General features: G+C 51.2%; 1 protein-coding gene across 10 annotated transcripts in view; it reads right to left on the reverse strand.

The window, feature by feature from the left end:
* The window catches only part of ACACB (acetyl-CoA carboxylase beta), a 2,338,068-nt gene that overhangs the window by 99,768 nt on the left and 2,224,442 nt on the right, over positions 1-13,858 (reverse strand). For all 10 annotated transcript variants that reach the window (XM_078667379.1, XM_078667377.1, XM_078667383.1 and 7 more), the window contains one exon: positions 9,495-9,665. In XM_078667379.1, the coding sequence (XP_078523505.1) occupies positions 9,495-9,665 (171 nt within the window). The remainder of the gene's footprint in view (positions 1-9,494; positions 9,666-13,858) is intronic.

Raw genomic sequence — 13,858 nt, forward strand, 5'->3', positions numbered from 1 at the left:
AATGCAACCGCAACGGTTGCCACGATCGGCTCGCACCAACGTGCCAGCCCCAATGAGAAAGGTACTGTTAATGAGTCTGTCCACAGTTTCACGGGCCCAGTCAGCTGGAACTGTTAGCCCCTGTTGTTTTCAGCATCGTGTTACCCACTGACGGAGCTACTGACTCGTACGAAGTGTGTTTTTGAGGTATTTCTGCAATTTTAAGGATATCTTGCAAAGTATACATTTTTAAAGTACAGTATGTTGAATTCATATTGTTTTGGTCTTGTTGAACAAGTTACTTACCTTCGGTAACGATATATCTGTAAGAAACAGTAGTTAGTATTAGATTCCTTACCTTAGAATATCCCCAGGCGTCAGTCTGGATCCGGAAACTTTTGCGTAGCAGTACCCCTGCGCGTCGGTAGGCGTCGTCTGCAGGCGTCCCCTGCGGCTCCGCGTCGTCGACGTCGTGCGCCGTGATGACGTCGCTGGAGTATATAGACGCCGCCTCCGCGCGCTGACGTCAGTTCTTTGCACACAGCTTTTCCGCGCCATCACACGCAGAGCCATGTGAGAACCAACACTGGTGCCATGTGAAACTAGGGCCCTGAAAGGGATGTCCTTAACCCTAGGTATCAGTTCGCAGAACGGGGAGGATGGGCGGGGCGGTAAGGAATCTAATACTAACTACTGTTTCTTACAGATATATCGTTACCGAAGGTAAGTAACTTGTTCATCTGAAAGAAACAGGTTAGTATTAGATTCCTTACCTTAGAATAGATACCCCAGCAATACCAACCCCGGTGGTGGGTCTGCGAACCAATACAATCCTACACCAGAAAATCCTGGAGGACCGAACGGCCAAAGAAGCCGTCCCTCCGGACTTGACTGTCCAGGCAGTAATGCCTCGCAAAGGTGTGCAGCGAGGCACACGTAGCCGCCTGGCAAATGTCCTGCAAAGGGACTCCCCGGCCCAGGGCAGTAGTAGCCGCCGTGGCCCGAGTGGAATGGGCCCTCAGCCCAACAGGAGGCTCCTTCCGAGCCAAAGAGTAGCATGCTTTGATGCACAGGACGACCCACCGAGAGATGGTTCGTTTCTGTACCGCCCTTCCCTTCTTCTCACCCACGTAGCCAACAAACAGTTGGTCATCCACCCGGAACTGGCGTGTGCGATCCATATAAAATGAAAGCGCACGTTTTGGGTCCAGACGATGGAGCCGCTCTTAATCTTTTGAAGGATGCGGAGGCGGGAAGAAGGAGGGTAAGGTGATGGACTGCCCAATGTGAAAAGCAGAAACCACTTTGGGCAGGAAAGAAGGTCTAGTCCTAAGAACCACCTTGTCAGGATGAACGGACAAGAAAGGAGGTTTAACAGAAAGAGCCTGGAGCTCACTCACTCTCCTGGCAGAGGTGATGGCAACCAGGAAGGCCGTCTTTAAAGTGAGAAGACGGAGAGGACAGGAATGAAGCGGCTCAAAGGGAGCACACATCAAGAATGTCAGAACCAGGTTCAAGTCCCACTGAGGCATCACGAACGGAGCAGGTGGATACATGTGCGTGATGCCTTTCAAGAATCTCAGTACAATAGGGGACTTGAATAAAGATGGCTGATCAGGTAGCCTTAAGAAGGCGGAAAGGGCAGAAAGATAGCCCTTGATAGTGCCCAGAGCAGAGCCCTGCTGGGCAAGAGAGAGAAGGAAGAGGAGAACCTCGGAGAGAGGGGCAGAAAGGGGATCCACAGCCTTTGCTGTGCACCATGCCACAAATCTGTTCCACCGGCAGGCGTATACCGACTTTGTGGAGGGACGCCTGGCTGCCAGAATCACATCACAGACTTCAGGAGGCAAGTCAAATGGCCTCAACTGTCGCCGCTCAATCTCCAAGCATGGAGGTGGAGACTGGACAGGTTCGGGTGGAGGACCGTCCCCTGCTGCTGCGACAGAAGGTCCTCCTGAAGGGGCAGGCGGATCGAGGGACCGACTGACATGCTGAGTAGCTCGGGATACCAGTACCTTCGAGCCCAGTCCGGAGCCACAAGGATAACTTGGGCCCGGTCGCGCCTGATCTTCTTCAGCACTCTGGGCAGAAGTGGTATAGGCGGAAAGGCGTACAACAGACGGCAACTCCACTCGCGCCGAAAGGCGTCGCCGAGCGAGTGCCGTCTTGGAAACTCCAACGCGCAGAACTGATGACATTGCGCGTTCTCTTCTGTGGCGAATAGATCTAACCAAGGCTCTCCCCATTGCAGAAAGAGGCCTCTCGCCACGTCCGAGTTCAGACGCCATTCGTGATCCACCGAGCACCGACGGCTGAGTTCGTCCGCCCTGGCGTTCAGAGAACCTGCCAGGTGTTGAACCGTCAGAGTCACGCCCTGACGTTCCAGCCATTGCCAGAGACGCAGGGCCTCCTGGCAAAGGGTCCACGACCCCACACCGCCCTGTTTGTTGCAGTACCACATGGCGGTGGTGTTGTCCGTGAACACCTGCACTACACTCCCGTTGACAAAGGGGAGGAATGCCTTCAGTGCTAGGCGAATCGCCCGCAGCTCCAACATGTTGATATGGAGCCGGGACTCCGCCGGAGACCAGATGCCTCTGATCTCCGCCTCTCCCAAGTGGCCACCCCAGCCCTGGAGGGACGCGTCCGTCACAACCACGTGCTCCGGTTGGGGAAGGGAGAGGGATCTGCCTCTGACCCAATCGCGGTCCCTAAGCCACCACTGCAACTGTCTCGCAGTGCCCTCCGAGATCAGGACATGGTCGGAAAGGTTGCCCTGATGCTGGGCCCACTGAAACTTCAGGTCCCACTGCAGAGCCCGCATCCGCCATCTGGCGTGATGCACCAGAAGGATGCAGGAGGCCATCAGCCCCAGAAGCCGCAGCGTCAACCTGACCGAAACCCGGGATAACGGCTGAAAGATGGGAATCAAGGCCTGGATATCCCGGACCCGCCGTTCCGGAGGATAAACCCGAAACTGCGCCGAGTCGAGAACCGCTCCGATGAAAAAGAGCTTTTGAGAGGGACACAGGTGTGATTTCGGCACATTGATGGAAAACCCCAGCTCGTGCAGGAGGTCTGCCGTCATCTGGAGGTGGTGGACGACTGTGTGGGGCGAGCCCGCCTTCAACAACCAGTCGTCGAGGTAGGGGAAGACTGAAACCCCTAACCGGCGCAGATGAGCTGCGACCACCGCCATCACCTTCGTGAACACCCGTGGGGCGCTGGTAAGGCCGAATGGGAGCACGATAAACTGAAAGTGCTCATGGCCTACCGTGAACCGCAGGTAACGCCGGTGGGCCGGCAGGACGGGGATGTGAAAATACGCATCCTGCAAGTCCAACGCTACCATCCAGTCTTGCGGGTCTAGAGCAGCCAAGACCTGAGCCAAAGTCAACATCTTGAACTTCTCCTTCCGGAGGAAGCCGTTGACGTTCCGTAGGTCCAAGATAGGACGTAGGCCCCCTTTGTCCTTCTTGGGCACCAGAAAGTAGTGGGAGTAGCAACCACACCCTACTTCTGGCCCAGGAACGCGCTCGATGGCCCCCTTGGCCAAGAGGGCCGTAACTTCCTCCTGCAGAAGTGTCAAGTGGTCCCCCGACACACGGTGGTTCTGCGGTGGCATGGCTGGAGGAGTGGTCTCGAAGGGGAGGGAGTAGCCCCTTTGGACGAGCTGCAGCACCCACCTGTCCGATGTGATAGTGCGCCAGCGGGAGTGGTGATGGCGAACCCTGCCACCCACTGGCGTCACATGGGCCTGAAAGCTCGGACTAGGAGGATTTGGAGGCTGCTGCGGGGGGAGGTGTGGACTGACCTCGCCGCTGTCCCCGACCGCCACCACGGCGGAATCCACGGCCGCCACCGCGCTGAGGAGCGTTCTGCGGTGCGTGGCTGGCAGCACGTGTGGGACCGCCCCTTCCGTGGCCACGAAAGGAGCGAAACGAACCCGTTTGCTGGCGCTGGGTCGAGAGACCCAAGGACTTGGCCGTGACCCTGGAGTCCTTGAAGCGCTCAAGCGCGTTGTCCGCTTTGTCGCCGAACAAGCGACTGCCATCGAATGGCATGTCCAGCAGGGCATTCTGGACATCCGGCGAGAAGTTGGCGGATCTCAGCCAAGCATGGCGACGAATCGCCACCGTCGTGGACATTGCTCTGCCCAGCAAGTCGGTCGTGTCAAGACCACACCGAATGGAGTACCTTGCCGCGTCTCGGCCTTCAACCAAAGCCTGGCCGAGCTTGTCCCGTACCTCCTGCGGGCATTGCGGCAGGCACTCTGCGACCGTATCCCACAGAGAGTGGGTATAGCGGCCCAAGAGGCACGCGGTGTTGCAAGACCGCAGTCCCGCACTCAGGGACGAGAAGACCTTCTTGCCGTACTGATCATACCGCTTAGATTCCCGATCGGGCGGGGCCGTCGGGAATACGGACTGGGAAGTGGAGGCCTGGATTACCAGACTCTCAGGGGAGGGATGGGTAGACAGGAAGGCAGGGTCGTCCGCACACGGACGGTGGCGCCTGGCAACGTTCCGATCAACAGGTGAACCGGAAGCGGGCCTGGACCACGTGCCCAAAAGGACATCCGTCAAGGCGTCATTAAATGGCAGCAGAGGCTCCTGTGGACATGACTGCGGTTTGAATACCTCGGTGAGGATGTTAGGCTTCACCTTAGCGACGGGGAGCTCAAGGCGCAAAGCCTTGGCAGCCCTCATCAGTACCACCGAATAGGCAGCCCCAGCCTCCGACGCCACAGTGGGGGGCGAGACAAACCCAGGGTTAGGCGATTCGTCCAGACCACTGGCCTCACCCAAGTCACCTACCCAGTCCACGTCGTACTGGCATGCTCGTGACAGAGGGTCCTCAGACCCCTCCCAACCCTCTCCATAATCGTCCTCATCGCCATAGTTTGAGTCAACGATATAGACCGGCTCCTCGGAGCCAATGGGCCCCAACGGCGCCGGACTCGGCGTCGGACGACGCCGGTCCGACTCCGCGTCCGGAGTCGGAGAGGGAATGGGGGTGGCGCCGTGCGGCGCCGGCGTCGGAGACACGGCACCGCGCGGAGGCGGCACCACGGGTTGCCCCGATGGAATCGGCGCCGGAGAGGCCGGTTGACCAGCCGGCGACGACCCTGAAGGGCCCAGCGGCGCCGGGGCCGGAACCGCCGGCGTCGTCGGGGCAGGTGCACCCGAACCGCTCGGGCCCCCAGACGGGACCGACGGGCCCGCAGGCGCCGTAGGCCCCGCCGGAGGAGAAAGCGCCCTCATGGCCATGAGGAACTCTTCTACCTCTTCACGCGACGCGCCTTGCCCAGGGACCGGCGGGTATGGAGCAGGCGGCGTCGGCGACCCACGCGGGGCCGCCCGAACCCCCGGCCGCATCGCGCGGGCGTCGGGGGGAGTCGGGGGTATGATGGTGACGGCCCGACTTCTTGTGTCGCTTACCTGAGGAACCGGAGGAATGGTGACGACTTCCGGAGCGCTCGTGGCGGCTCCGCGACCGCTCCCTCGACCTCCGTCCGGACCGGGACCGCTCTCGACGTGGGGCCGACACCCGGAGCTCGAGCAGCTTGCGGGACCTCTCCCGTCTAGCCTTGCCCGTCAAGGCCCGGCAGTCGACGCAGGACTCCACGTCGTGGTCCGCGCCCAGACACCGGAGGCAGAGTCGATGGTGGTCGGTGACCGACATCAGGCGGTCGCACCCATCGCAACTTTTAAAACCGGGCATCCTACCGGCACCTGAAAGAGTTATAGTTAACAAAAACTTAGGTCAAAAGACCGGAGTACTGCTCTTCGGATCTGTGCTAACTGGTGCGGAAAAAAGAAGAACTGACGTCAGCGCGCGGAGGCGGCGTCTATATACTCCAGCGACGTCATCACGGCGCACGACGCCGACGACGCGGAGCCGCAGGGGACGCCTGCAGACGACGCCTACTGACGCGCAGGGGTACTGCTACGCAAAAGTTTCCGGATCCAGACTGACGCCTGGGGATATTCTAAGGTAAGGAATCTAATACTAACCTGTTTCTTTCAGATTTGGATATATAAAAATAGTGGATATTTTTTTTAATTGGTGAATTGTCGTTTTGTAGTGTTCTCACTGTATTACTGTTGGTTATGTGCAAATGCTTTACACATTGCCTCTCAGATAAGGCAGACTGCTCGTGCCAAGCTACCAAGGGGGTGAGCAGGGGTTATTTTAGGAGTGTACTCCCTTACCCTGACTAGGAAGAAGGGTAACGACTTGGGCAAAAGTGCAAACCCTTGCCAGCTAGAGACCCCCATTTCTAACACGCCCGGATACTTTTCATCCACATCCATTGCGGGAAAATCTTCCTTATGGCCAATTCCTCCACCTGTGGTGGAATTACAGCCGTATTAACGACTTTAAACAACAAGCAGACCATCTGTCAGACAAAGTGAGGGCACGTAACCACCCTGAGGAAATCATTTAGGAAACAAAAGAGCGTGAGAAACCAGAATCAAGATGCACTATTAAAAACACCAGCAAAGGGAAAAACAGAACACCTCTCTGGTATGTGTCACCAAATAGAACATCGCCTCAGACTGCATCTAAAAGATCCTTAAACGCAATTTGTGCATTCTAAACACTGGACCCAGACAGTGGGACTATCCCCTCTTTTCTAACAAAAGATAAAAAAAACTTGTGGGCTACACTTGTCCACCCCAGAGACAATTTAAAATCAGAGACAGGAATCACTGTGCACTAGGTCTTCCAGGAGTGACAAGTCACTACCCGTGTGGTCAGTGCAGCACCTGCCACCTGTCCGCACCAATGAAAGAAATTGACCAAGGCTTCCACACTCCTTGGCAATTATGAAGACACACAAAGTGCAACATTAAACAGGTCATATACCTGATAACCTGTCCATGTAAACTCAGATATGTAGACATGACAACTCGAAAAATAAGCACAAGAATCTGTGAACGCAGAAGTAACATCAGGTGTAGACGCAATACCATGAAAATAGCGGAACATTACATCACAGCTGGACACTCCGTAAAAGACCTTAAATGGGTAATTCTGGAACATCAAATCAAGGGGATCAGGCACTCCTGGTTTTCCAAAATTGCTCTAATCGTACTCAAGTTGTGGCATGCAGCAGGGTATCAATCTCTGATCCTTGAGTGGGAGAAAACAAGATATAAGAAGCGTTCCCCTTTTGGGGCTCATCCCCTTTTGCACTGCTTGAATGTCCCAATATCCTGGGATTCTATAACGTTTATAAGCAATTCCAGCAATTGTTGGAAGAAAACACTACACACGTCTCCACTGACGAGAGAGTTTTACTGGTTATCCACCAATGAAGGGCTAATCTGGCCCGAAATGCATCGAGATGGGATGATTTACATTGTTCCTAAGCAAGCTCTTTAATTTTGGAAGACTGCACCAAGAAAGATATGTTATTGAATGCTGGGAAGATTGAAGGTTACCCAACAAAACTAATTGAAAGTTTATTCAAGAAATTCATTGTTATAACTTGATTTATGAATTAGGAAGAATTTTATAAACGTCATAGAATCCCAGTGTATTGGACATTCAAGCAGTGCAACGGGGGATGAACCCCAACAGGGGAAAGCTTCTTACATCTAATTCCGGAACATGTCATAGCGGAAACAAGGAAAAAAGGACTGAATGATGACATCTCCTTGTGGAATGTGCTACAATAACATTTATTGCAGCTCACCATCCAGTAGCTTACACTAATGAATACGGACTGCTGTCTAACACTGGGTGTGTGCATAGGTGTATGTTTTCACCACATTATTCACATCATTACATTATAAAAACATTTTAACTTTCCCCTTAGTATGGCTCTTTTCCCTTTTTTCTGCCCCCTTTTTATCATTGCCTTGCACTGCTATCTATATATCAACTAGACCATATATATATGGGGAGATGGACCACATTTCCCATCTCTCCTCCCACATGTGACCCCCCCACCTCTCCATCAATAGGTGAGCTTGGGGGTCCTTCGCCAGATTCTTTCCTTTAGGAACCAAGGGAAATTTGGAAGCGGGACTGCATTTCCCAGCATTCCTATATGCCAGCACTCCTTTAGGGACCGTGTTACTTTGGTCACATGACTTCCTCCCTCGACATAAAAGACAGCCCGATTCAGGGCTGGCCATTGTCGAGGAGCAGGGGGGGTGAATAGATGTAAGTCAGGACGATGTCCCTTGGTGTACTAAGTGCTGGAGTTGTCTAAGTACCCAAGAGGGTATCCGTTAAGGCTTAGTTAAAAGGCAATGTATCAAAGTCAGAAGGGTTGGATATATGCTGTCCTTCTATGGGATCAGAATGAGGTCTCAGTCGAGGTGAGGTCGGCAAGGAGTCAAAACCAACTATAGTTATTGAAACCTCTTCAGGGACCAGCAGTGATGTGAATGGAACCGGCCAGGGAGTGATGCTAGGCATGAAGTCAACACCAAAGCCAGTGCAGAACCTCAAGCTGACCTCAAGAAACAGCACAGAGGGCACATTCACCAGAGGGTTCCCGACTGGAGGCCTCTACAGGTCCTTGGGGCCGAAGGAGTTCCCAAGGGATCTGGAAGCATGCATGGCAAATATGTGCAACATGGTGTCCCTAAAAGTATCTATTTGCTGCAAGGTTGCCGAAGAACCTGGAAATTCAGGCTGCATTGTAATCAAACTCAGTTTCGGTTCTACAGCAGTTCAGGAACGAGAGGCATGCAGACACCCTTGTGCTCTCTATGGCGAGAGAGTGGCAGAAAAGGGCTAATTCACACTTTGACTTTTTGTGCTTTATCTTCAACTTAAAGACTTCAACTACGATGGAAGACCTGCTGTAAGAACAACTTTGGGAACGGGACGTCCCTTTCAACTTCAACGCATCGCAGCATGAAGTCTTTTGATGTTTGATGATATAGAGCTTCGCCTTGCGTTCCCGCCTGGTCTTTGGGTTCTTCTGGATGCAGTTGTCTCAGCCCCTGGAGCTGTGCTCTGACCACAGGCACTATGTGCATACCATATAAGGGGTCTCTCACTGACATTTGTTCCCAACAGTCCCAATAAGGTTTAAATCCTATCGTTTTGGGAGGTGACACACTTCCTTTAACACAGCTAAAGAGAATTTTGGAGGAAAAGAGTTGTTAGAGATGAGAGGAGCAAAGGGCCACATCTGCATCAGACAGCGCAAAAATAAAGGAACTGATGTCAGAATGCCTGGGTGGGGCATATACGAGTTCCCCCTCGTCACTTCTGGAGCAGAAGTGTAGAACTGTATGATAACACCTACCGGCATGCAGGAGTATTGCTTTTGAGTTGCCAGATCAAGTCTTACACCTTGGGGAATATTCACAAGGTTAGGAATCAGTGGTTAGGAGTAAACAATAGAAACATGCCAGCTTTATACCTCAATCATATTAGTTATCGGTAATGCAATGTCTTTTTGTTCTCAAAGTTCCACTGATTTCAAAATAATGAAGTCTGCAGTAAGATTGATAGTTCAAAGTCTTTCAGTCATAAAAGGTTACCTTAACAGCTCCTTCAGTCTCCATGAACCAGCGCCTCAGCATGGACTGGATGTGTATATCACTAAGCTCATTGTTAGCATTCAGGATCTCATTCTTGACTACCTCCTCCAAGAGAAGACGTCGTAATCGCCAGTAGAAAAACGTGCGGGCATTCTTCCACTCAATGATGTCCTTTGGGGGATAAGAAAGTAAGGGCAATAGAGAGTTTATTGAGTAGGAATAAAATTTCCAATCCATATGTCCACTATTTTGTCTGGAATTTATACATTACACACACACACATATAGATATAGCTACACTGAATTTGTAATATTCATTTGAAAATTTGAAACTTTAAAACATTTCCCCCAATTGCTATTCACTTCGGTTAACAGATCATTTTGCAATATGCCTTTTTGATAATTGCACAATTACTGCCCCAAGAACTAAGGGTCTGATTTAGATCTTAATGGACGGGTTACTCTGGCACAACGGTGATGGATATCCTGTCCGCTGAAATATAAATCCTGTATGATATAATAGATTTATATTTCGGCAGAAGATATATATCCGTCCCGTTGAACAACTTACTTACCTTCGGTAACGCTTTTTCTGGTGGACACAGTATCTGCCTGTGGATTCCTCACCTTATGAATATCCCCTGCGCCAGCATTCCGTGGAACTTTTTTCAGCTCTCCACGCCGACGAGGACGTCACAATGCCACGGCTCCACTCACATGACGTCACGGAGCCATAAGAGAGCGTCGTCGGGGTGATGACGTCAAGTTCCACCCATTTTTTCCATACCTCCGAGGCGAACAGGTGGACCGACAACAGATTCCAAGTATACATAGTACACAATATTCAAACAAATACACATAGTGTAAAATCAAAAGGGAAGCCCAAGAATATATGCATTTCCTATAAATGTACCAGATAGATAGAAGATACAATGTAAAACAACATGTCAAACAAAGTAACCTTTAGTGTATACAAGGGTGGACAACGGGGAGGAGAGTGGGTCAATGAAGAATCCACAGGCAGATACTGTATACACCAGAAAAACGTTACCGAAGGTAAGTAACTTGTTCTTCTGATGGATACATCTGCCTGTGGATTCCTCACCTTATAAATAGATTCCCAAAGCAGTTCCACTCCTGGAGGAGGGTGTCCACCCTTCTATACCAAAAAGTTCTGCAGGACAGAGTGCACAAAGGGGCTCTCCCTCCTCATTTTGGAGTCCAAGCAATAATGCTTTGCGAAAGTGCGGAGGGAGGCCTAAGTCGCTGCCTTACAAATGTCCACTACAGGAACACCTCTGGCTAAAGCAGAGATGGATGACTTGGCTCTGGTGGTATGAGCTCTAATACCATCAAGTGTTTCCTTACCAGCAGGGCGTAGCAGATCTTGATGCACAAGATGATCCATCTGGATAGAGTGTGCTTGTGCACAGCCTTGCCCTTCATGTGTCCAACATAGCTCACAAAGAGCTGACCATCCAATCGCAAGTCCTTAGTCCTGTACAAATAAAAGCTCACAGCTCTTCTAGGATCCAGACGTATGAGTTACTTACCTTCGGTAACGATGTATCTGGTAGAGACGTTGTCTAGCCACAGATTCCTTTACTTAGAATATCCCCAGGTGTCAGACTGGATCCAGAATTTTTTTTGCTGTAGCACCTCTGCACGCCGGGGGATGGGTGCCACACAAACCCGCCCTGACGTCGTCCATGTACGTGATGTCAGCGAGGTCTTATAAGTCCCTCCCGGCGGGCTGACATCAGTTTTCTTCTGAGAAAGTTTTCTGCGGCACAACGCGGAGCCACCAACAAAAACTGTGAAAGTATGGGAACAGTGTGCGAAGGATGAAAGATCTGTGAAATAAATAAGGAGGATGGTGCAAGACAGCATCGTAAAAGACTAAATCAGACACTGTCTACATAGAAGTGAAAAAGCGAGAGTGGAACAAACCTGTGAGAAAGAACCCCGCAAACTGAAGCGTAGACCCTTCCCCAATTGCGGGCAACAAGGGAAGAATATCTCAACAGACAGATATAGACTGTTAATAACATGTAGAACTGTGCCGTCCTGCAAGGACGAAGCACAGAAAGAACAACAATCCACCGCATCAAGGTATGAAAAGACTGGCACTTCCCCTATAGTAATAGAGGTCTGAAACAGAGCTCAACAGTTCCCCAAAGAATAAGACTATAGAGGAGACAAAAGCCCAGAGTCAATAGAGAAGGCAGGCAGAAGTGAAGGCAGGAGGAGAAGAGAAGAAAAAGATGAATCTCCTGATGAAGGTGATTCAAAAGGCAACCATCTTACAGGAAAGAAGCCCCTTGGAGGGAGTCAGCCGCATATGACAATTCTCAAAGAGGCGGAAAAACGTGAGCTCTCGTGAAAGAAAAATCAATGGCACCTGAAAAGAGGCAAGTGGAGCAACCCACTTGGCAAGGTCCTCGCAGAATGGGGAGAATAGGTGGGCATTAAGGAATCCACTGCTAGACAACTTCTCTACCAGATACATCGTGACCGAAGGTAAGTAACTCGCACATCTGAACGAGACATCTAGCCACAGATTCCTTAACTTAAAATAGATACCACAACCATATTCCAAGGGGAAGGTGTGTCTGCGATAGAACAACAGAAAGTGCCCGAAGCACTGAGCCAGCAACAGAGTGACGGACTATGGAAAAAACTGTGGCGATCACAGCCAGACAGCAATCCAAGTAGCACAGAAGGGCAAAAGATAACAGGAAACAAGGCATCTAAAAAATGCCAGAACGGCACAAACCATACGTATAAGTATGGGATGTATAAACGCCACCAGCCATATCCCAGATCAAAAGAGAGAGAGAATCCAGAATGAAGGAGGAAGAAGGACCAGTCTCACCTTAATGGTGCACTATGTGGGCGCTAACCAAAGGTCGAGCAAAACATGAAGGGATGTAACCAGAACCTACCAGGCTAGCCCACGGAAGGGAGGCCCGAGAGGCCACATCCAAGAACCCGGGGGAAGAGGCAGGAACTGAGGAACAAGTTAGGAGAACAGGCGGGAACAAGAAACACACCAAGTGCACACCGAGCAACCCAAGGGGGCGATAGGGATGAACAGTACCAACCTGAAGCACTCTGGTGCGGCCACAACTGAAACATGCACAGAGCAGACAGCTACAGAGAGAACAGGGTGGCGTAGCTAAAATGAACATAGAACTGCCCAAATAGGCATCTTGAAGGTCAAAGTGAGAACTAACTCACGAATACAGATATGCAGGGTGCAAAACCTGGGATGACCAGCATCAGAGGAGCTGCCCCGCAGGCACAGCAGATATAGAGTAGGGTTATATTCAAATGAAAAGGACACAACCGAAGGGAGTGGCAGCAGAGGCACCAAAGCACCAATAGGAGCTGTGAAGAGGAACACGTATAAACGTTCAAATGAACCCCAGAGTTCTAGACAACATCCTCCGACTGTGTGGGATAATTTACTCCCCCCCCTCAGAGAGACAGAGATATAGTTCAGTATCTGAACACCAAGAAAGGAGCAGCGTGAAGCTGGGGTAACACCTCAGGGAGTGGGATGCAAAAGGAACCCTTATTGCCGCATGTAGGAGAGTGGGTCTGCAATCCTATGGTCACCCCAGATTTTTGCTTTTTGCTTCACTGGTTTACGACTTTCCCTGGCTGTGGGCCTGCTAATCAGACCCACAGCCTAGCTGTTCTCTCTCTAAATTGACAACCATGTACTTTAGGTGCATTTACCAATTGGTACTGGGCCACCTTATCAGTCCCTGAACCCAGGGCATAGGTGTACTAAGGGCCTACCAGGGGCTGAAGCATGTATTATGCCACCCCTGGCTGGCCATCTAAATCTGACACAACTGGCTGCATGACAGCTGGGGCAAGGTGGTGTAAACACCATTTGCTGTAGATATAGTATACCTATATCTAACCCTGAAATTGACACATATATTCCTATCAGTCACTCCTATGGAAGGCCTTATCAATCCTGAAGGCAGAGTGCTTGGAATTATGTGAGATGGTGCTCTGGCATGAGCTGAGCCCGTTTGCAGCTTGCGGAACCAAGTCCTAATAGCTGTTCCATGATAACGCTATACCATATACTCTTAAGTGCATTATCAACCTCGCGGTTAAATGCTAACTCTGGTATAACATTATCAAAACATGTCGAGTAAGGTGTCATACGATTTGGAATACTACCCCCTCGCCAATTCTGGCGACGGGGGTAGCATTCCACCCTTCTAGAGGGACAGGACATGTATGTAACGGTGAACCCCGGTTAAAGTTGACTCGAGCCTCAGCATCACAAAATGGATGCTGCCACCACAGACACAAGTCTGACCTCCTGATGCTGGGAGTCCT

Source organism: Lissotriton helveticus, chromosome 11 (genome assembly GCF_964261635.1).
Source record: "Lissotriton helveticus chromosome 11, aLisHel1.1, whole genome shotgun sequence".
Lineage (NCBI taxonomy): Eukaryota > Metazoa > Chordata > Amphibia > Caudata > Salamandridae > Lissotriton > Lissotriton helveticus.